The 24,536-nt window shown below is 34.5% G+C and overlaps 2 protein-coding genes and 1 long non-coding RNA gene across 6 annotated transcripts; 1 reads left to right on the forward strand and 2 right to left on the reverse strand.

The window, feature by feature from the left end:
* Nucleotides 1–1,774: 1,774 nt before the first annotated feature.
* Nucleotides 1,775–13,753, reverse strand: LOC110836467 (28S rRNA (cytosine-C(5))-methyltransferase). The gene is made up of 11 exons (XM_022077656.2): nt 13,488–13,753; nt 12,956–13,096; nt 11,844–12,073; nt 11,181–11,407; nt 9,811–9,978; nt 8,900–9,095; nt 7,116–7,344; nt 5,977–6,116; nt 5,552–5,764; nt 3,482–3,594; nt 1,775–2,164 (listed from the first exon to the last, which is right to left on the reverse strand). Exons 1-11 carry the CDS (start codon nt 13,588–13,590, stop codon nt 2,023–2,025), a joined length of 1,902 nt encoding a protein of 633 aa, XP_021933348.1. The 5' UTR covers nt 13,591–13,753; the 3' UTR covers nt 1,775–2,022.
* On the forward strand, nt 8,012–18,771 carry LOC110836474 (uncharacterized). Of its 3 annotated transcripts, XR_002545312.2 has the most exons (5): nt 8,012–8,279; nt 8,930–9,111; nt 12,138–12,169; nt 12,604–12,799; nt 18,676–18,750. It is a non-coding gene; the product is annotated as an uncharacterized LOC110836474 (long non-coding RNA). The 3 variants fall into 3 exon arrangements; XR_002545311.2 differs by lacking the exon at nt 12,138–12,169; XR_002545310.2 differs by lacking the exons at nt 12,138–12,169; nt 12,604–12,799 and having other exon boundaries at nt 18,676–18,771.
* On the reverse strand, nt 14,684–24,436 carry LOC110836468 (ATP-dependent RNA helicase DDX55). 2 transcript variants are annotated; one of them, XM_022077658.2, is made up of 11 exons: nt 24,276–24,436; nt 23,000–23,107; nt 22,254–22,529; nt 21,160–21,359; nt 20,132–20,326; nt 19,479–19,570; nt 18,628–18,833; nt 17,907–18,075; nt 16,420–16,546; nt 15,926–16,226; nt 14,684–15,424 (listed from the first exon to the last, which is right to left on the reverse strand). In XM_022077658.2, exons 1-11 carry the CDS (start codon nt 24,399–24,401, stop codon nt 15,353–15,355), a joined length of 1,872 nt encoding a protein of 623 aa, XP_021933350.1. In that variant the 5' UTR covers nt 24,402–24,436; the 3' UTR covers nt 14,684–15,352. The 2 variants fall into 2 exon arrangements, with proteins under 2 accessions (XP_021933350.1, XP_021933351.1); XM_022077659.2 differs by lacking the exon at nt 24,276–24,436 and adding an exon at nt 23,591–23,798.
* Nucleotides 24,437–24,536: the final 100 nt, after the last annotated feature.

The raw sequence follows: 24,536 nt of genomic DNA on the forward strand, positions 1-24,536 counted from the left end.
TCAATATTTATCACACCCTCCAACCCTATTTCCCTAATATGTAATTTAATGTTATCTACACCTTGGTCTTCCAAATAGCCTCTTTCCTTCACGATTTCCAGAGAAACAGATAGTATCATAAAATATCTTCTTGAGAGAGAATATCTCCATCTGGTCATATGGGCCTTCCAAGATACAAATAACAACATAAAACTAATAACATGTAAATGATGATTGCATGAAGAGATTTGACACTCATGACTTTCATAAATATTAATTTTTTTGCTGTCAGAATAACACTGAAATGTAATTAAACAAGTTTCATAATGATGCAATGAATTATCAAGAAATTTGTCATTTATACAGTCAAAATCACATTTCACGAAGATGCTCTTGGGTGACTTTATACTTAATGTCCTTGTTCCTACTTTCCTCCTGTTCTGTTTTACTGTAAAGAGTGATAAACAGGATGACTAACAGAAATTTCATAAGAATATCATGGACAAATAATTGTGGCATTGTGGTCTTCTGGGTTGTGAAAGCATGTGGTCTTGTAGGTGGCTACAAACATTTCGGTGGAACGTGTAACCTCCGTCCTCATGGTTTAAGCCAGAAAACAAACTGACACCTTCGCCATCATGAAAACCTCAAATGTCAATAACACTGTGGACTGTAGTCTTTTTAACATTAATCATCAGTTGCATTTACCTAGCATCTACATACACTACACAAAGCCTAGAAGAGGTGAGATGTGGACAAAAACTGCAAGTTAAATGACATAAAAGGAATGAAAACATTCCGGATAGGAGTTTGAATACACTGTAGAAATTAACAACTGGAAATCATTGGTGCCCTAGTTAGTTACTGGTCAATACAAGTTATCACCAAACCAGGGCATTTTGGCTAATAATACCACAGAAACATCTTAGATGTTTTAAATTCGTTGTATGGAGGGGGGTGTAATTGGCACCGAAGTCCGAACTCGCTTTCAATTATCCTCATCACAAGCACGTAAACGCGAAATCCTTGCATAAAATTGATCAATCACATATAAGAAAACAAAACCATATTTTTAAACTGCTCTTAGCTTCCTAACTAAACTCCTCACACGAAATAAATAGTATTAAGAAGCCACTAAACGTATTAAATAACTGTTTAACATATAAAACTATATATGGGTTCACTATAAGTTAGGTTAGGTTGTGTAGCACAAGCAATCTTAACAATGATACACACACTATTTGCTCTAAGTACTTTCGGCAGAATATGTAGCAAACTTACCTGTTCTTCACACTTCTACTGATGGAATCGGAATTAATTAGAAAATTAAGTATCACATAGCCTTACTTCAACACTACTTTCCCAAAAAAGGTTGGTAGCCATGGCGCAGCAGGTCACTTATCTTTGTATTAGTTCATGCCCTCAACACAGATGTTAATGTAACGACGGCGGTGTATGAAACAAACGCATCGAGCTGCACTCTGTCCGCATTGGTAATAAACTATAATTGTCTGGCGCTGAGCCTGCGCGAAGAATTCGATCGGCAAGAACGTCTACTACTACGAATACTACTACTGAATTTAAACACTCTCCTTCCCATTCACAACTCACTAATGTTATGCAATTTATTGTCATTCCACGGCAGTTTGTACAACATCAGTACTATAATGTAATACGAAATACTACATTATGCTGTTACTAACTAGAATAGATTTAGGCATTACTTTTGCGATGGTGGAACACGAGTTACAGATTACATGGGCCGTAATAGAAGGTAAGGAAAACAGTAAACATATTAAGATCACAACTTTATGTACCATCTATAATACAAGAGTTTGTGTTCATTTGGGAAATCACACATCAATTCGGCCCAGAAAAATTTCTCGGTATAAATGAGTGTGACTGATGCTTGACAATTGAGAATTTATTAAATAAATGTCATTAAAAAACAAATTACATTATGTCTGAAAAACCTGGTCAAAGAATTAGTACTTTGGTTAGTATACCATTATATTATGAACTGTTGCAGATTCTAGTTTCTGTTTAGGTATCACTTGTTTCTACTTTCTCAACATTGGCCTCCCGAATATTATTGGAAAACTTCTTCAACTTTGCAACAAAGAAACCATCCATATTGTGAGTGTGGGGATAAAATCTTCGGGTTAGCTTCATTGTCGGATGGAACCTGAAATTAAAGATATGATTAAATATAATACATTTAGAAAACATAAATAATTTGTAAATGCTATTACCAAGTTTTATAATTCAGAGCTTCACTCTGCTTTACAAGAGACTCAGACAGATTCCATAAAAGAATTTAAGCACAAAATGATATCTGTGGACCACAATTTTCTGAAAGTCCATGACAAATATTTTTTCACTGAATTTCTTGAATAAAAGAAGCTGTTGCTGCTACTGCTGCTTTTTTTATTATTATTAACCTACCAATATGTGAAAATCTGTGTATTCTTCTGGTGGAAGAAAGGGAAAACAAGATATCAAGTCTGAAGTAAAAACTTACATATAAGACAATATGCAAACAAGAGGATGGGAAGGACAAAAACCTTATCAAATTTTAATGTTAAAAAATCCATGTTCTCATCAAGTGAACACAATTATATAAGGTGATTCAAAAAGGACTTTACAACTTTGAAAGTGTATAGAAATTTATTCAGAAGCCTTACAGAATCAGTTGAGGTGTCATTTTGTAGCAAAACAAATTAAGTTTTGTCTCACGTGCTGTAGTACCGAATTCCGTCACTGCGAGCGCAAGCGGCAGTGAATTTGAAAATGGCTCAAAAATTTTCTCATACCACAGTTAGACGAAGATGACCAAAAAGGACGCATTCACTTCCAGCAAGATGGCGCACCACCTCACAGAAGACCGGGATTTCCTCAATAACTGTTTCCCAGGTCGGTGGATTGGTCGAACAGGGTCGATAGCATGGCCACCTTGTTCTACAGATTTGACACCTCTCGATTTTTTCTTATGGGGGTTTCATTAAAGATCGTGTGTATGTTCCACCCTTACCTGCTAATCTAACTGAGCTTAAAGCTCGAATCACCGCCGCAATTCCAGAAGTGACACCGGATATGCTGCATCGTGTTTGGCAAGAAATTGATTTCAGGTGGGATGTCTGCAGTATCACCAATGACAATCACATTGAACCAAAATGACTGTTTGAGGTAAAACTTGATTTGTTTTGCTACAAAATGACACCTCAACCGATTCTGTAAGCCTTCTGAATAAATTTCTATACACTTTCAAAGTTGTAAAGTCCTTTTTGAATCACCCTGTATTTAATGAAATCCAATAAGGATCTTTGTTCAACACTGAAGTGGTCTGCAGACCTAAGAAATTTCAGAACCACTACGTACATACACTGAAACTGAAAATAACAATGCTGGCCCAACTATAACACAATATAAATGTTTGCTTCTTTATGAAGTAACATTAGAATTTCTCATAACAATAAAGCAAATTTATGTTATTAACACTTGCCTGTGGTGTCTGTAATTTGTGAAACCCTCTGTACCAAAATCTAGACCTGTTGGTACTAGTTTAACATCTCTCTTCTTCAAAGCATAATCAATTACCCATTCATTTTCTTCTGGCTGAAAATGTACAAAACATTACATACAGTAATATTACAATGTTATGGATTAAACTACAGGTTCTCACCTTTTTTGCTGGTGTAGCACTAATTCTGATTCAACACAGTAAATGTACCACTAGACAAACCTATATAATAATAATAATAATAATAATAATTTATTTACATTCCATGGATCCATAAGACAGTCAGATGACGATAGGATGTGGAAAAAGTCATAATAAAAATAATAATAATAATAATAATAATACAATACATATTAAAAAGTACAATTCGTACTATTATATAAATTTCACATAATACAAAACAAAGTATTCACCTAGAGAAATGATAAGCTACAAATAGATCTACCCATTACACACAAGAAAAATTTATCACTTATTTGTAAACAACATAAATTCATTGACAGAGTAAAAGGAGTGTGTAATTAAGTATCTTTTCAATGCTACCTTAAATTGCTCCTTCTTATTTACAAGACTTGTGAGATTTGATGGTAGACTGTTGAAAATTTTGATTCCTGCGTAATATGCACTCTTCTGAAAGCATGAGAGGTTGGCAATTGGTCTATGAAGCTGATTTTTATTGCTTGTGTTGACACTGTGTACAGCAGAATTAGTTTGAAAGAGTTGTTGGTTATTTACAATAAAGTTCATTAACGAGAATATGTATTCACAAGGTAGAGCTAAGATCTCTAATCTCTTAAATAGACTTCTACATGAATTCCTAGGCTTTACACCAGCCAATAATCTAATAATTTCCTTTTGTAAAGTGAATATTTTTTACTGTTTGATGAATTTCCCCAAAGAATTATTCCATACTTCATTAAAGAGTGAAAATAGGCAAAATATACTGATCTGAGTGTGTCAGTGTTGCTGACATGCAACAGAGATCCAACTGCATAACATGAGCCACTTAACTTAGGTACCAGTTTATCAATATGATTTGTCCAATTTAGGTGATTATCAATTTGCAAAGCCAAGAATTTTGTGTTTATTGACTTATACTTATATACTTCCCATTATAACCAATACTTAAAGCAAGCTGTGGTGAGTTATTTGTTATAAATTTTATTATATTCGTTTTATCTAGATTTAGGGCCAGCTTGATAGCAGTAAACCATTTACTCATATGAGACAGAACTATGTTTGATGTTGAACAGAAAACATCAAAATTTTTATTAGAAATTATGACACTTGTGTCATCAGCAAATATTATGGGTTCTGTTAAAGTATTTATTGTTTTTTATTGTTGGAGGAAGGTCATTTATGTATATTATAAAAAGCAAGGGCCCTAAAATTGACCCTTGGGGAACTCCATGTTTTATTGTTCCCCAGTTTGAGAAAAAAATTTGTTTGTTTTTAGGTGCTTTTACTTCGACCTTTTGTTTTCTATCTGTTAAATAGGATCTGAACCATTGCGCTGCTATTCCTTAAATGCCATAAAAATGCAATTTAGCCAACAAAATTTCATGAATTACACAGTCAAAAGCTTTTGCTAAATCACAGAAAATTCCTCCAACATGCATTTTTTGGTTAATAGATTTAAGCACACACCACTGGTGGTATGCAAGCCAATGTTCAGTGGTACACAAACTAAGTAAGAAAATCAAAAGATAATATTAAGTTTAAGTTTTCCTTGAACGTATTTGGTTAGTGGTACATTTAGGGTGTTGAATTAGAATTAGTGGTATGCCAGTGAGAAAGGATGAGAACCCCTGCCCTAAACTATTTGCAGTATTTTGGCAGATACTATGAAATAAACATATGCTTGTATATAGCAAAGCCCTTCCTATCAGGTCTGCTTTCCCAGAAGTTAGTACTTAGCCATAAAAAACATAATTAATTTAAATGTTTTGTTCACTACATGTCAAAGCACTCGCAATATTTACACCTTCTGTAAAAATTTAATGGTCTAACCAATAGCCAATTACAGCAAAATCCTTTGACTACTATACTTACCAATACAGAACAAGTGGAATATACAAGATAACCACCAGTTGATGAATTGGCTTTCAGGCAATCTATGGCTTCTAACAGCAACTGACGCTGAAGGGTAAAACAGCGTGTGACATCTGTCTCATCTTTACTGGTCTTCACACTGGGATCTTTGGCAACTACCCCTGTCCCAGAACATGGGGCATCAAGAAGGACTCTATCAAACCCTTTCATCACCTGCAATGGACAAAATATTTCCATATGCAATAAATGTCTGATTTCTGTAGTTATATGTAAAAAGTTATTAACTTTTTTATCAACAGCACACTTTCCACAAAGTGTTACTGCAAAGTGCAGAGAAGGACAAACCAGTTCCATCACAATGACCTTGTGTCCATATCATTTATCCAATATACAAACTAGAAGTAGATTAAGCTTCAAAGACTTACTGTAGAAAACTTTCGACCATCATAAGAAGATATAACTGAATTGACAATGCCAAGGCGATGAAAATTCCCAACAACTGCCTTGATTCTGTCCTCATTTACATCATTTGCAAACAATACACCAGTATTTTTCATCACTGCAGCTGTAAGCAAGCAAAACAACTGTATACTACCAAAACCTTCCTTGAATTCAACTATCTAAATACCATCAAGCAGTCTACACACATTTGGTGATATACATGTACCTTCAAAGGCTGTAATACTTTGTGAATATCCATTTTAAAAATAAATAAATAAATACATAAAGAATGCACTGCTATATTTTATTTCTTACAGAAGTTCATAAAAGTAAGATTAAAACATGTAAAATGAACTCTTGAGCAATCAGTCATGTAAAAGTTGAGTTAAAAACTGTTTCAGAGATTGGCTCTGTCTCCATCATCAGCATCAATTTAGGGTGACTGTAAGCCACTTATATACATATATAAATGTGTCTATCCATGTGTTGCCTCTTCCACATTGGTGTGCAGAGCAACTGGAGGACTGAGTCACATTCATGCAGTCTGCCATCCCTATCTTAAACCGGTTCCCTGTTCTTCAGCCTGAAGAAAGACCTTCTGTCTGTCAACTAACCTTCACCTTCATGTCTGTCACTAAGCTTTAAAATCCCTATGCTAAGACTAGTTAAAGATTACTTAAGACTGAGTCTCCGAAGTCTACAGCATACCATGTGAATGTGTAAAGTAGGGCAGATAAGTCAATCCACAGAGGCAAGATGTAAGGAAAACACTCGATATTCACGCTTGTACCGTCCAGTAAAATTTGTAGTGGCAGAAACAAGCAGTGAATTCCAGGGTACTACCTATTACATCAGGTTAAATTGACCAAACTGTCAAGGAAGTGACACAAATATGTCTACCCGTAATACACACACATATATTACATAAATAAGTAAGAAAGATTCAAACTTAGCCAAGCAGGAAACTCAACCATATGGATTTTTCAAGCTTCAAGACATGAAGACAAAAAGTATCCAACAGATACAGGATCACTGCCCAGGTTAAGCAACATGGAACCAGTTTTTGGTAGGGGTGTAAGACGACACAAATATGAGCCCTCAGACCATGTACAAATATACACACCAATGTGTGATGATTTTCCTCCTGGTGCTGCACACACATCCAGAATTCTCTCATTCTCTTGTGGCGCAAGGGCCATGACTGGTAGCAAGCTTGCTGCACCTTGAATTATATAATGACCAGCAAGGTACTCTGGTGTGGCACCAATAGGGACTGCTGATGAATAAATAACCAAACCAACTTTAGTCCATTTGCCAACTGGATCCAAATTCACACCCCTGTTTATAAGAGCCTGAAAAGCAAGTTCAAAAAAGTTGACAGTGGAACCACGGTTCCGGAGAATTTGACGTAAATACGTCTATACGGAAAGGAAGTTTATATATAGGCTTTATTCTAAACATTTCCTTTATACATGCTTTACAATTGAGATAAGTTTGATTAAGACATTGCTTAATCAACTTGAATTAGTTACGCTTAAGATGGGTCCGTGGTAGCTGAATGTAATGTAAATTAATGTATTTTAATGTAACGTTTCCTAAGTAACAACAATGCTAAGTAAACAGATGACATTTCCTAGATAACAATAATGCCGAGTAAACAGATGACGTTTCCTAGGTAACAAGAATGCTTGAATGCTTAACGAATTAGTTACGCTTAAGATGGGTCTGTGGTAGATGAATGTAATGTAAAGTAATGTATTTTAATGTAATGTAACGTTTCCTAAGTAACAACAATGCTAAGTAAACAGATGATGTTTCCTAGGTAACAATAATGCTGAGTAAACAGATGATGTTTCCTAGGTAACAATAACGCCGAGTAAACAGATGACGTTTCCTAGGTAACAATAATGCCGAGTAAACAGTTGATGTTTCCTAGGTAACAATGCTGAGTAAACAGATGAGGTTTCCTAGGTAACAATAATGCTGAGTAAACAGATGATGTTACCTAGGTAACAACAATTCCGAGTAAACATGACGTTCCCTAGGTACACTTGTTACACTTTTTTGCCGAATGACCCTTCCTTATAGACGTATTTACGTCAATATACTAAAATTTATTGTCCATGCGTTGTAGGTCATACGCAATGTAACATACAAACACACAAACATACCGCTAAACCATTAACCTAGGAATTAAAGTCTGAACAGCAAAAATTATAAAGGTGGAGGTTTATATAACTGTATGAAAGAAGTGAAGAATGTCAGATGCACATATTTGAACAAAAAGGTAATAATTTGAAGGCATTTAACTTGTCACATTATTGAAAAATCTGTACTTAGAAACACAAACCCAGTTCTACAGCAACTTTCACATAACATGAGAAATGTGAAGCAAAGGATATATTCTAATGGTAGAATGTGTATCAACAGAGCTTATAACAAATGGAATAACTAAAAATTATGGTGAACAATAATCAACGTACAGTAATATAGTGTGTTCTTTCTTATTTTCAGTTTCATATAAACATACATTTCAGATGTTATACCAGAGCATATTTTCTGCTGAGGAAATGTCATGTTTAGATTTATTCAGGAGCTTATGGAATATAAGTAAATACATCAATTCTATAAAGAGGATGATTAAAAAGTGTGTGTTATTTTGGTACCTTGATATTCTGTTTTAACACTGCATCATTTCTTAAGTCACTGACATCAATAAAACTACATTATGTAACCATGAATGAAGCACAACCTAAGAAGATAATTTTTAAGAAGGAAATGTCTGTGAGCTTTGAAATTTAGGATAAATTTCATCCCATATTAAAACAAAGTATTTGTACGTTAAATTTCAGACATTATACATTTTCATTACTGATAGTAATGTGTTTCAATATACCTATTCTGTACCTGTGCAAGATCTCTCCTTCGGGTTTTCAGACTGTTTGCTCGGATGGTGAGTGGTCGCTGGACTTCACTAGCTTCAAGGAATTCCAGCAGCTCAGATAATGGAAATAGCTGCATCAAGCGCTCCATCAAGAATCTATTGTAACTATAGTATGTACACAAGTCTTTCTGAAGTAACTCAATGTATTCAGAGCGGGACCTTCAGAACAAATTAAGTAAATACAGTTAATATATATTATTTCCATTCAAACTGATGTTAACTACCTTCTACGTAAGAGTAAAGGACTGGACAAAACCAAACAATGCTTGTAGACTAGCATAATACAATATTCAATTTACCACTTACTTAGAAGTCATTCACTCACTTCACATACAGGCTAGTAACCTATTCAGACTTCAGGCTGATAGGTATTTTACATTTACCCCTAACATGGGTGATCATGGTTTTCTTCCTTTGGAAAGGGTTCCTTCAACTCAAGTACTTTCTACTACTAACCCTGCGTACAGCTCTTACCTAGTACTACCCATGTAGCCCACAAAGGCAGTCACTACTCACATTAGTGAGAAAATGTGTCTGAAATTATTTAACCCACACAAAAACCTATGTTCTAGGCAATGTTTCTTATCCATAAACTTGCCGTAAAATGTCTGAATTCTTTTTCAATTTGACTAAAAATGTAATGTTGAGTCTGTTCTAACAGTCTTATTCTTCATATTTTTGAGAAGCAAACAAAACACTGGGACCATAAAATAAATGGAATCTCAAGGACAGTTTTACCAAAAACAGCTAAATCACAAATTTTGCCCATTGCTATACACAAACATCAGAATCACTGTCAGACATAACATGTCACTGGTATTTTCAATGCGACTCTAGTAAAGTTCTAAACCACTCAGTGTCAAACAATGCATACCTGTCCTCTGCCCGAAGTTTTTTAAAATCTGACAACACTGCTACTACATCTCTTATTCTCCTTTGAACCTCTTGAAGACCTACTGGTTCTTCCGGTTCACTTTCTGAAGGGAATGTAAACACGTCCTTGTCAGCTACATTCATCTTGAGTTCTTCTTCAGCAAACTTCCTACAAAAAAACAAAACATTGTCACTATTAAGTCCATAACTGATTTTAGTCACTTCATATCCTCACAACATATGTCATTGTACTCCCATTCATGCTTGGACTACCAAGCTGATTTTTCTAAGATGTTTCTCAACAGAAATACTGTGTGATTTCCTGTTTCCTCCACATACATCACATACTAACTAACCTCAGCATATGTGATTAAACAAACCTATAAATACTAGCAAAAGCAAACAATGAAGTCCATCAATATGAAAAGTTTGCATAATTAAAAAAGTGTTTTGTTCACAAAAATTAAAATTTGTCACTTTTTAAATATCAGGTTGTTTCTGTCAAAGCCAGTTAATGTTTCAGTCCACACTATGGGACACTATACGTGGACATACAACAATCTTCATCGAACATCTATCTCTTCACTGATGTCAACATTATAAAACAAAAAATTTGGAATGGTTTAGAAATATAATATAAAGCTGCTAAATTCCAAACATCACATACAATAACACATAATGCATGTACCTTGAATGTTTCTAAACTGTCTCCTTTCTTCTAAATCAAGTTATAAAATATGAGATTGGCAAAAGTACCATGCCTTAATACATATTGCATTTAACTCAAAAAGACAATTTCAACAGTATTCATAACCAGTTGGTATGTGTGTTGAAATAGAACCACAAAGATCACACATTTGAAATCGGTCTCCACATGTTATCCATACTTACAACTAATATTCTTTGAGATTGGTTATTCATTTAATTTTTAAGTCCCAAAGTTTGGATTAGGATTTGTATGTGTCACAGACTGTAGTTTGTAAGTCTGATCAGTGCCTAACTGCATTTGAGCAATAATTTGTCTTCTTGTTGATTCAATGCGTACAAACACAATAAATCTCCTAAGATTTACAATACAACTGTCTTACCAACATGGCTACACAGACACGCTTACTCACCATATATGAGAGTTAACAGAAACAAGTAGTAAGTACACGTGTCTGTATATGTGGACAGAGAAGTTAAAAAATGAAATAATTTATTACTTTTTTCCTGATAATAACCTCCAATACTGTTTTTTAAACATAACCCATAAAAATATCTATATAAAGCATAATTTTCTTATCCATTTGAAAGGCTTCAAGAACACAAAAACATTCAATATCGACTGTACATAATCATCATTACCAATTTAAAATTTTAATTACTTACTCATCCTGCTTTTGTTTTATTCGGAGTTTCTTGGCTGCCCTCTCAACAGGTAGCAGGTCATCATCATTATCAATGCCACCACTCTCATTACTGCTGTTATTATTATCACTTTCTTGTTGGTCACTCACTTCATCATCAGAGTCCGCAGCATCACATTCATCATTATTATTACTTTCTTCACCACTTTCAACATCATCATTCTGGTTCAGGTCATCCAGTGTTTCCACCTAGCAAGTTCAACATGTCACATTTCCAACACCTTATAACAGCATTTTTTTAACAATCACACTCACTGTTCTCATGTTTTAAAATTTTCTAAAATGAGTTCAGCTGTACTTGACAATGACATGTGTTCCTGTTGAAAAGACTTCATCCCAAGACCAACAAAACAATAGGTAAAATTACAGTTTTGTATATTTTAATCTTTATGTTTTTAATAAAAGTCAGAGAGATTGATTATGAAATGAAAGGTAACAAACATTCCCTGAATTTAATCGGCAATTAATTTCTTCATGAATGTAATTTTAACTTGCTACTGCCATTCCTAAGCCAATTTTGCCACACTTTTACAACTAAACCATTCAGAGGTGAAATTACCATGGGGTCTATAGGCCAATAAGTGGATAATTAAGTAGAATCTTACAACGTTCATTAATTTCTTACTTTGTAATCTTCATCCTCATCTAAAGTCATCTGCTCCTGATCAGATTGATCCCCTTCACCTTCAACACTTGCTTCTGAATGTGAATGATTTTCTTCCCCATCAGACTCCAGAAGTTGTTTCCCTTTCTTCCTGGTGACTGGCTTAAGCCAGGACTGATTGCCATCAGTGAATCCTGTGGACTCATGATCAAACTCCTCCTCACTATCAACATTAGAGTCACAGGAAACTTCTGAAATAAAAACACATGCATTTATACTTTTGCTATATTGCACACTTTTCTTTGTATTCTGCAGGTCATCAATTTGAATGCTCACAAAAAAAGGAGGTACTATTCTGAGATGTTTCTTTCTGGTTTCCCTCAGTTCCTAAAGGCAAATGATGGCACAGTGTATGACATAGCTACATTCTTGCACATCATTATCAATTTCAAAATTTCAATTATCCTATCATTTCTCATTTCACATTGCATAAAGTTTGCAGTTGACACAGCATCATTAAACAAACCTATAGAGAATAACTGTAATTTAAAACTCCTAAAAAGATCATAAGCATATATTAGCATAAAATTACTGCACTCTTATCCATGTTTTTAACACCTGATTTAAATTACAGACTGAGTGATTAATATGTCATGAATGTCATAACATCAACATAAAGGCAGGACTGACGTATTTAATTCAGATGAAGTAGAGCAAATGTAGGAAGACAGTAGACTTCTGAAGATCATCACTAACCTAATGTACAACATGATTATTACAGAGCAAAGAATATTCAGCAAATACAATGTATGATGTCCCAGCAGCTGCCATCATTTGACAACAAACACAATGGTGACAAATAAGGAGAGAAAAAGGATGATTAATGAGAAGAATGTGAAAAAACTACTGTTTTCTTCACTTCTCATCAAGGACTAAAAACTTAAACACTTTAAGCAATAATCCATTATGATACACAGGTCTGTTGATGTAAATCTCCATGAATTCTTAAACATTGCTATTAGGAGATAAATGGCATTTGCTACATGCTTCACCCACTTCACTGCCATTGGAAGTGTCACTGGTACCTACTAAATAAAAGGATGCTACCTACAGATCACAAAAAAACTTCTTACCTGGTTCTTTAATAATTGACTGCTGTTTTACTGACTTCCTTGCCAATTTCCTTTTCTCTGCTAAATCTGCATGTTTCTTTGCTCTCTTCAATGCACGCTGTTTTTGTCTACGTGACAATGGCTTTTCTATTTTTCCTCCATCTGTACAACAACAGTATAAACATTTGTAAAAATGTAACCTCACTTTATTATTTCTTTATATATATATATATATATATATATATATATATATATATACTGTATATTTCCTGTCATACTAAATTCATATGCCCAAAATACAAATTGAATATAAAATACAAACAAGGTTTCCAGTGATACTATTGCCTAATTCACTCACTCAGTGATGAACCATGCACGCAAGAAAGCATGCACATTTTGATGACGTATTACAAAGGATGAAATTATCAAATTCGGAAAATAGACCATTCATGAATAACAAAATCCATAATACTCCTATAACTTTAAAGAAATCGGTCGTAACTCTTCCGAAGTAACTAAGAAAAAGAAATTATTCTCATCTATCGTATCTCACCAGTAAGATGATTGGGGATTTCTGGTTCCCCTTGCTTCTTTGCTTTCCGACCTGGGCCCTTCTTCACTTTTGTGTCCAGAGAAAATTTGGCCTTCCTGCCCATTGAATATTGATCACAGATTTACTGCCTAAAACTGAATGTCCGCTAAAAATCACCAGTCACATACAATCCGAAGGTATGCTGAATCAAGCACGTGTACCACATTATCACAGTCTAATATGTTCACAAATGACCACCGCACAGAGTATTTCCCTGGCTAACGACTTTGCTTCTCTGTGACATAAAATGTGTTAATTACGTACACAGAATACTCAATCGTCAGATTCAAATACAAAGCGTTTCCGTGTCCACAGGAGACATCTATTGGTGTCTGTCCTGAGACACATCAGTATAGATCACAATCTCATTCTATTTCCCCAAAACCCATTTTAATATTCTCATCCTGTTCTCAAACACAGCTAAAACTATAGTTTTGTATATTTCAATCTTTACATTTTTAAACAGCAGGCAGGAAGGCAAAACATTCTATATCACATGGCAGCAAGCATTCCCCAAATTTAATCCATCTTTTAATTGCTTTGTAAATGCAATCTTAGTTTGTTACTGTGAACCTCAATGTTAAATTTTTCCACATTTTCAACAAATTTACTAGCTACCTTCATAATTTTATCATAATAAAACATGAACAGTTTAACCACTAGGCAAACTGGGCAGGTGCCAGGGGTGCCAAACACCCTTGTGCTGGCCTGGGTATGAGATTCTAATATCATTACAATTTAATTTATCCTTTCCCCTTATGCAATGGTACAGCCCATTTTCCACCATTCTTTGTTTACTGGCTTCATTTATGATGTCATGATAAGACAAACAGAAAAAGATAGTCGGTCACATTAGCCGCACAGTCAGAGGCATGAGCCTTGTTCACTAAGACACTGGGACTGTGGGTTTAAATCGCACTTAAGGCATGGATGTCTGTCTGTGTCTTTTTGTTTTGTATTTTCCTGTGTAGGTAGAGGCCTTGTGATGAACTGATAATTTGTCCAAGGAGACCTGCCAAATGTGAAACTCATTCACAATTTCAGAAGTAATTGTGAATTGGAACACTAAAAGTATTAAGAGTATTAAAAGTACGAGGATAATAAACAGAGACACAAACAGAAAACAGTATATGCCAATAGATGTCAGAAGCTGATAGTCATCAGTAAAGCAAAGATTTATTGTACATTCACACTCCACAGAACATGAAAAGTGGAACACAATATAAATATGTTCACACTTCATGCAGCACCATGACACTGAACATACTGTATTTGTCAAAGTTTTAAGCATTAGAAGTGGAATTCTTCTCCCGTAAGTCTGCAAATGTTCCACAGGGCATGCCTCATCATCTTCAACAAGTTTCATAGTATAAAAGCACAATTACAAGAAGAATGATGCATTACTCACAATGCACTTTTGAAACCCTTTTCTAGGACAATTTTAACTACAGAACTTATTTATTTGTAGTTTATTTAACAAAACTTTTTTCAGCAGCTCAGACTATATAGGAAAGAATGAGAAGACAATAGTAAATTGGAAAGGATGTGGAAGGAAGTGGTCATGGCCTAAATTAGGGCATTTGCCTGGAAGGACAGAGGAAATGCACAAAAAACCCCAGTCAGGATAGCCAATCTCTGGGCTGAGATTTGAACCTGGAACCTCCAGAATAAGAAGCAGGAGTGTTAACCACTAGACCACAACGTTTAATAACCCTAGAACTCGGAGCACTCACCAGTGTAATAGATATATATGTAAATATACTTCACTAGAAGTTCAAGAGTCCATTCTGAAGTAATTCTGAAGTTGTGTAATAACTCATCAGTAATTACTTAGAGCTTTCACACCCACGTTCTTCATTTTTGGCATCAAACTGTTCATCAAACTGTTCCTTTGAAATCTGAAGGGAAAAAATAAATATAATTTATATTTACATATATTCACAAACCAACCAAGTTTTTTCTGGATAAAACATCTGATAAATTCAGAAGACCTCTCACTCAAATATCAGAACCAGACATCCATCCATACCCACATTCCTCAAGTTTTTCCAAATTCATTCATGAATATTATCATATATATTTCTCCATCCATGCAGTTCATGGTCATACACACACACAAATTAAAAAGCAAGACTTTTAAATACTATGGTAAGAGCAAAAATAAGTAAACTTCCACCACATATCAATAAATAACACAGCCAACACATAAACAATTCTGTAATCTATGAATTTTGAGATTTGTTAACACTCATACTTCTTGCATAAAATTAAAAAGCACTACAACACTTGTGATCTCTCTCAAAAGTGTAAAAGTTAGTTCAGTACTTAAACAGCTCTTCACATACCATACTTAAACAGTTATTTCAGCAAAATATTGTTCAAGCCAACACCATTCTCACCTTCTTTCGCTTCAGTTTCTTTATGAGCGCTATATCCTTGGCAAGTTCATCTATATCCTCTTGAGATACATTCCTTTTTCGTTTGTGTTTCGTGTACACACCAGAATCCTGCTGCTGTTGTTTTCTCAGTTTCCTTGTATCCCTTTTATTCTTACGTTCTATTTTGCGCTGTTTGCTTAGGGACCATGGCTCAGTTTGCTTGCAGGAAATGCGCTTACTTGCCTGCTGTGTCTTAGGCCACACTCCTGTCTCTCTGTAAATCTTCAGCTTTTCTTGGCGAATTCGTTCTCGCTGGCAATCCCTACACAAGTTACATATTTTTTACAGTTACCTGCTGTTTAAAAATTCACAAGCAAAACCATACAAGAAATATGAATAAATTATGTTCATCATGAGTTCATTAATTAAAAAATCATGCCCTATTAATAGCGGCAAAATTAATCACAATCTTTGATACACTAAGTTCACATCACTAACAAAATATCCCAACTTACTTGTAAGGTATACTATTTAAATCTATCTTTACTTCTTCAAAATCAGAGACATCTTTCCCTCTCAGTTCAGGCATTTTGGGTAATTTTAAAAGTCCCAGTCCTGTGGCTAATCTGCCAAAATTCAAGTCTGGAAAATAAATGCAGTTCTATTACAATTGTTTGTAAAGTTAGAATATTAAAATGTCTCTTTAACTCTCTCAGGTACAGATAATACTGGTACTTCAGTGAGTCTTACTTTATTTGAAAACAATCATCACTAATAATTCACACTGTTACCTGAGGTAATAGAATTTTAGTAGAAAGTAAATTTTAAATGTATGCTGTTTCCACCTACGTAATGGAAATAAATTCAAACCAATAAGAACATACCTTAATTTTGTGTTAACATAAAATATCAGCAATGTTAACAGCCTGTATTTCATACCTTTTACACTTAATTATGGAAATAATTTGAAGATTTGCATATTACAAAATGCAAAACCTTATTTAACAGTTTCACTTAACAAATTTTCATACTTAAAGAAACAAAAATTACTGAACAAACTGAAACAAAATCAATATTTTACATTTGTGAAGAGAAAGGGACTATACTGCAGACACTGGTGACACACATGTGCAGCACAAAACGTTCATAAATCAGTGCTCAATCTTGCTACAGCTTGGCTGCAGATCAGATTAAAACTAGTTCTATCAAACTGAATCCCTAACTCAAGCAAACAAAGATAATCACATGGGGATAAGTATAGAGTTTATGGGGTATGTGCCAAACATGCCTGTAGCAAGCTTTCCACATCATGACGGCTACTGCATGATACATGGTCCTACATAAAAATGAAGCCACATTCTGACAGTTATACTTGTTTCTGACACAGGGCAGGTTGAATCTTATCACATAATTTATGTAACTTGTGCCATCAACAGTTTTATGAGGTGGCATGGTATGATCAAGCAAAAGTCTCCTGACAGTTAAAAGTAAGCATCACTTTCAGAGTAGCCTGACTGTATCATGAAATCTTCTTCAAAGGTAATAAGAGGAACCAAAAATCATTACTTCACCACCTATCTTATGAGACAAATGAATGTTATTTACCAATGAATAGTCAAAGAATTGTCTATCTACCACAAACAATTTTTAAGGTTTCTTTTAGAAAATAAAATAAGCAAACAAACAAACTATTAACACTATAAAAAAGACACTAGTGCCATAGTTTTTTTATAGTGTCAATAGTTTGTTTGTGTGTTTGTTTGTTTGTTTGCTTATTTTATATTCTAATACACTACACGGTATGCAAAGTTTTAAGATTCTTTTAGAAAGTCTAGGGTGATACAGACATACTGCATATGTATAATGATGTTACTGCAAAAACACACAAAATTTTGTCCAGTGTAAATACAAAAAGACTGAATAAGTAGTAATACAATACATTAAAATTTACACACACACACACATATATATGAATGAGTTATTTTTATGCAAAAATCTTTACCTTTAAGCCTGAGAATAACATTGCACTCATGTTTTGCATATGCCTGAATATGAGACACAAATGCTCGTATAGCTTTGTCCATAACTGCACGATCCTTTAGTTGCAGTGATCGAACACTCGATATAGTGTCAACTGCAGGAGAGGGAGTTTTCATGTAAACCAGATGTACCTGCATAAAATATTAATTCAATGTAGCCTGTTTGTGATAATATTAAGTCTGATGTTTCCCACTTCATGTACTTAAATGTATTTATCCAAATAAATATAGTGTTTTTACTTCCATTTGTATTAGAAAAGCGGGGTTTATTTCATATTTACAAATAAACAAAAATTCATAAACAATTCCGGTGATTTAGTGACAACTGGTGCCTGTGGTATACCTCCGAACTCATACACCCACAGAATAACAATGAGTTTCCAAAGGAGTGTTCCTTAGATTTTCATTATCATAATCAACATGCTACCCTCACATTTATCAAGTTCTATACTTCTAGATCCATTAGAAGTTAATAAATATGCTCTTAAGGCACTACATCATCATTCCATATTTCCCATGTCTTTGTTTCTGTTTAATCAAAGACAATGACAACAGAAAACAAACTGACTTCGGAAATATTATTGTATTGATATTCTATACACACAGAAAGTTCAAGGTTAGTCACAGTCCCATATTCTTATACAAAAGATGTTAATAAAAAGTTGCATTTAGTTATTGTTTCACCTTTTGATTTCGATATATAAAATCAACATAGGCATCTTCTGTTGGCAGAAGTATAACCAGTGCTGATCCCTGATTGCCAATCCTTGCTGTACGACCACACCGATGAACAAATGATGCTGCTGAACTTGGTGGATCATACTGTATTACCCAGTGAACTTCAGGTATATCAACACCTCTAGCCATTACATCTGTACAAATTAACACACCTGCAAAGACAATAGAATGCATTTCAACTATGTAAGTCATGTAACCATGTTAAGATGTAATCTTTTAATTTTAAATATCCTTTAAATAAGTTAAGCTATCAGGTTACTTTACTGAATATGAAATAAACTATATAAGGCTCTGGAAACGAGAGTCTTCTCTGATGCTAGGCCATTTTATCACATCAGCCAAAAAACAAAATTGAATGATGAAATATGCTAAATAAGAAACATGAAACATTGAAACACACTAACAAAGGGCTGTTTACAAATCCATGGTCTATCTGCCTGGATTTCTAGGAAGAAGCTTAATTACCATAACTAAGAGACATACTCACTTATTAGTGAAATAAGCCTTAAAAAAAACACAAACACACACGCATGAGCGCGCGTGCACATACACACTCAACAAGTAGATGGCTGTCTTCTGGGTTGTTGCGCCTTGTAGTTTGGTAGAAGTTTGCCAACGTTTGATAGGTCCTTGCTGCCTCCATCATCAGGGTGATAAGTGATCAGGCAGCAAGGACCTCTGAAATGTCAGTAAACTTCTACCAGACTACAAGGCGCAACAACCCAGAAGATAGCCATCTTCATACTCAACCACCGTGAAAACCTAACATCGTACCCACTCAAAAATATTTCACTTACCTGATGTGGCCTTTCGAAAGGAGTCAAAAACTTTGTACCGTTTGTCTTTCATCTTTCCATGAATAGCAAACACTTGAAGTTCAGAAAACAATCTGAAAACCAAAGACAGAATTACAGGCACTAGAATTAAAGTTAACAGAAACAACCTGGGGGATAAATGAGAACAAGATGATTCAACCAGGTACTAGAAGACATCAAGAAGAGGGAAATTAGATGGCAATAATTCAGAAAGGAAAAACTGTGGGAACACAGAAGAGAAGAAGCCGAGAGATTTCATCTGTCAACCCATATAGAATGAAAATTATGTTAGAAAAGTATGCATGATAAATGATAAGACCATAAAAAAGTCCACATGCATTTCTACAACTCAATCTATAAATTAATTACAAGAATGAAACTGAGATGTTAAACTCTGAAATAGACTCTGCTGTTATTCAAACAAAATGTTCTGAAACAAATGTTACAACCAGTACACCTACACTGCTTCCATCTTTACAGATAGGAGAGTAAAAGTTACAAACTAATAATTATGCAAATCAGTAATGAATTTCTGGGGTTTAATTCCTTAAATAATTCATAGAATGTGACCATAAGATAAACTTCAAATGTTAACATATTTTTAAACCTTCACTCTACATTGACAATATACCTACATTTTCAATACAGATGCAAAATACTCGACACATGCGCATGTTGAGAAGAATAGCATGAATTTCTGATGGCTTCCTTGTGACTTCAAAAATCCCACCAAAGATGCTAACTTTTCTTCAGGTTTACATATTGTGTAGTAATTAGCCAAAGTTGATGGTGTAGAAATATCAGTTTCATCAGGTCCTGTACTGACAGACCTACAAACATATATATTTTCTTAATTACCTTCCATAATGGCCCATCAATATCTGTTTACAGAATAATGTACCAAACTGCTCTGATGTACTTGAAACAATTACACTAACCACCCTCTTAACTAACTCCATGGTACAGTAAAGTTATTTGTACTTTAGTATGGTAGCCAAATCTCATACCTTGACCCAGATTATTTTACATTCTAAATTATTATCTTAACACATGGCAGGTATTGGTGTGCATGAGAGGATAACATTAAAATGGATCTTACAAGAAAATGGCTAAGATGTTGAGAAAATAAGCCACTGCCCCAGGACAGGATCCAATGGTGAACATTTGTTTCCAGAGTAATGAAGTTAGGTGCCATAAAAACATATGATTTGTTGACCAGCCAGATAACTGTGAAAGATGATGGTCTTCCGGATTGTAGTGTTGTGTAGTCTGTTAGAAATTCACCAGTGTTTCAGAGGTTCTTGATGCCTCTATCATCAGGACAATGAGACCACATGAAACAACAACCCAGAAGACAGCCATCTTCATACTCACCACCATGAGAATATTGAATCCTACTGAGTAACCATCAGTTTGTTAAGACCATGCATCTTGGAATTAGTCAAAATATTCTCAGAATATGCAGGAATAATCACTCTGTATAACTAAACTTCAAGATCCTTATTGCCTGCTCTGTTGTGTTTTATAAATGTTCACTTCATTATCATTGTAATATTTTATTAACAACATACATCTGTTAATAGAAGTACACTAAAAGAGCTTTAAAGCTTGGCAATGGTATCAGATAGTACACTGCATATTAGGTTAAAATGATAAAATTTACTTGTTTTGAGATTTTTCATGAACAGCAACTAAGACAGGATTTCTTAAGCCTGCTCGCACCAACTGTTCAAGTTCTTTCGCCTGAGTGGCAGAGAATAAGCCTGTCCTGCGTTGCCGAGGCAAGTACTGGAGAATTGTCGTCAATGTTCTTTCAAATCCAAGATCTAAGAGACGATCTGCTTCATCCAGCACAAGTAATTCCTGAAACATGCATTCCATAATTGCAATGTGTGGTATACTGTTAACTTACAGAAAAATTCTCTAACATAATATAACTCACCAACCGCTTTTTCATGAACTGTTGTTGAATTACAACACAAATCCTTGTCACATACTACACATTCAAATACGCTTTCTCCAAAAATTGAAATGAATTTAATTTCTCACATTTAGAAACAATATAAATCAGCCCTTATAGTTTGTTGCAGACTACCAGATTTTTAAAAACACAAATAGTTAAGCTAAGCACAAGACCATACTGATTGAATGTAATTTTTCCTGCAAAATTTGGGTACAGGCATGTAATATGAGAGGCAGAAAATTACAGAAATCTCTGTAGCATCTGAAGCATGCAGAATGAAGAGGAAACAATATAAAATGTCCCTATACTTTCAGTTTCAATATATACAACACCATAATACAGTATAAACTGAATTTTAAAAATGAGTAGTGTTTTTAGTATATTAAAAACAAAATATGATATCTATAATGCAAGAAATAAAAGCATTCAAAGGCTTTTTCCATAGTCAAGAACCATTATGAGAAGAAAATAATTACTGACCATATTCCTTTAATTACTAGGTACTGGAACTTGGTTTATTATTACGAAAATAATGTACTATGTACAATAGTGTATTCAACCAAAGAAAACTATGTAACAGGTGTGAGATATGAGTTTCTCATCACAGTCAAAATGTAGATTGTTGTCCGCTGGAATATGTTGCTGTACAGACTTGTATGTGGTTACCAGTATTTAAAAGCAACACATCACCTCCACTTTCAACCCTAAAGATGGAGGCAATATATTTGTCCAAAACATCTGTAACCACCTACAAGACCACTACATACTACTGTAATATGTAAATTTATACATACCAATGACTTGACTGCAGATGGTAAATTAATATCACAATTTCTTGTCAGTAAATCCTCTAATCTTCCTGGTGTTGCAATGAGAATGTTAGCTCCTTTGACCCTGAAATAATCTACATCAGCAGCCACACTGTTTCCACCTACTAGAAGCATCTGTGTGAGATGATCACTATGATGGAGGAAGTGAGCCAGTACTTGACTTGTCTGAATTGCAAGCTCACGAGTCGGGGAAATTATAATACCACCAACCTCATGGCGTTTCAATCTTTCACTGCGATGCTGATAAAGAAATCAAAAAAGAGCATCTTAAATTTAAAATCAATGGTGGAAGTGTCAATGAAAACAGAATATTAAATTTTACACTTAGATGGAAGGAGAAGAGAACTCGATCACAATAACAAGTACATTTGAAGCCATGTCTCCTTTCACTACATGTAGCTTCAATAATATTATATTGCAACTTAAATTTCAGATCATTTAAAATGTAAATTATGGTCATCATACTAATTATTACAAGTACTGATATTGGTCAAACACCAAAATGTGAAAACATAATAAAGCAAAAGGAAGTGTTAACACAAGAAAATGTAATCATTACTTAAAGTTAAATTATTTTAAATTTACATTAGAATGTAACACACATAACATTAGGCTGACAATTTCTGCTCTGCTTTTTTGCAAGTATACTTATCTCTGTAGAACGTATGTGGTATTAAAGGAACATGTAACAATAAAGAAATCATACTTACTTGCAGTAATTCTAACATAGGAATAATAAATGCCAACGTTTTGCCACTTCCTGTCACTGCTTCAACTGCAACATCCTTGTTCTTAAGCAGTAATGGAATACATGCAGCCTGAACAAACATAAATTTTGTTAGTATCAGACTTGTCCCCTTAGAGACTTGGAAAAGCGGTGACACTCCATCTCTCCCATATTTTTGACAGCTGATCTCCTGATGAGATTCAACCTATGATAAACCAGAGTGCGAGAAAGAAGGCTACCACTTAGTCAAATCCATAGTGGCAGATCCTGATCGAAGCAGCTAGGACCTCTGAAACGATGGTAAACTTCTAGCAGACTACACGGCGCTATAACCCATAAGCCAGTCATCTTCACGACATTTTCGTAATTACCGTCGTAAGAACTTCAAATCCTACTTTATCATGGGTGAAGATTTCATCAGGAGTGGCATGAGCAATGGATATGGGAAATGGTATTATGAACCACATGGGCAAACGCAATCTATAAGACCACAAGCCATCTTCTAATAACCTCATTTGCACGTCCACATGGACAAACACAACCTACAAAACGATCTATACTACCATAACCTCACCTGTACAGGTGTCATCGTTTTAAATCCCATTTCATGTATAGTTTTCTTAGTTAAAGCACTGAGTTTGACATCAAGCTTGCTCCATTTAACTTCCATTTAAAACTGAAGTTCTAATACAACGTACTATTTACTACTTCAGCAATTGATTACCATCTTCTGTACTGTGGAAAACAATCACTTACTGGCGCTGATTACACTACAACACTGTCGCCAACATATGAGTTCTAGAAGCACTACTTTCTTTCACAGGAGTTACCAATATAGACTGTAAATAGCGAGTAGAAATATAACAAAATATATTATTTGATATTAGTTGTACAGCTTATCTAGTCAATGAATATGTCTGTTTAGATCATATACAATATTAACACAGGTTTTAAGGGTTATAAGCAGTAAAACCTTGCTAAGAATGGGGATTTACAAAAATTAGTTCAAATTAAACAAGTATTTAATCCAAACTCTGAATATCATTGTATTAATGATGCACGGTCGGAACTGTTGCTATGCGTATACGTTTTTGTGCATTACCCCAGTTATCCATCCAAACTACATTATATTTTCAAAAGACAAATTGCTGCCTGATGTGATCATCTTCCACCAGTATTAACATACCCAGGCCTTCAGCCATGATGACAACGTTGTTGGTGTAAGTACATTCCCAGTTATAGTTCAAAAGTCTCTTTACCTCTGCAATGCATTTTGTAAGCAATGGACAACATCTTGTGCAAAACTCCACCTTTAGTTTCCTCTTTGATTGACCTGACATAACCTCATACACAAAGCAGCCAGTCATTGCTGAAGAATTAGTCATAAGAATTTCATTTTTAAGCCAAATCTCTCACAGGAAACCTCGACCCACGCTAACATTAAAGGTTCAAACTGTAAAAAATTCTCTATTTTTCATAAACATACCAAACACTAAGAATAACTGTTACACTGAAAATAT

The sequence above is a fragment of the Zootermopsis nevadensis genome, unplaced genomic scaffold (assembly GCF_977971745.1).
Source record: "Zootermopsis nevadensis isolate Lab colony 2312 unplaced genomic scaffold, Znev_1.0 Znev_ptg000027l, whole genome shotgun sequence".
NCBI lineage: Eukaryota > Metazoa > Arthropoda > Insecta > Blattodea > Termopsidae > Zootermopsis > Zootermopsis nevadensis.

Bases quoted from the DNA above. Each gene is read 5' to 3' on its own strand.
- LOC110836467 (XM_022077656.2), bottom strand. From the start codon at position 13,590: ATGGGCAGGAAGGCCAAATTTTCTCTGGACACAAAAGTGAAGAAGGGC. The intron at 7,345-8,899 runs GTACAGAATAGG...CTTGCTTTTCAG, and splicing joins GAAGGAGAGATCTTGCACAG to GCTCTTATAAACAGGGGTGT. The intron at 2,165-3,481 runs GCAAGTGTTAAT...CTTTAATTTCAG, and splicing joins ACAAATTACAGACACCACAG to GTTCCATCCGACAATGAAGC.
- LOC110836468 (XM_022077658.2), bottom strand. From the start codon at position 24,401: ATGACTAATTCTTCAGCAATGACTGGCTGCTTTGTGTATGAGGTTATG. The intron at 18,076-18,627 runs GTGAAACAATAA...TATTTTATGCAG, and splicing joins TTATATATCGAAATCAAAAG to GTACATCTGGTTTACATGAA. The intron at 15,425-15,925 runs GTGAGAATGGTG...TTTTCCCTTCAG, and splicing joins AGAAACTGAAGCGAAAGAAG to ATTTCAAAGGAACAGTTTGA.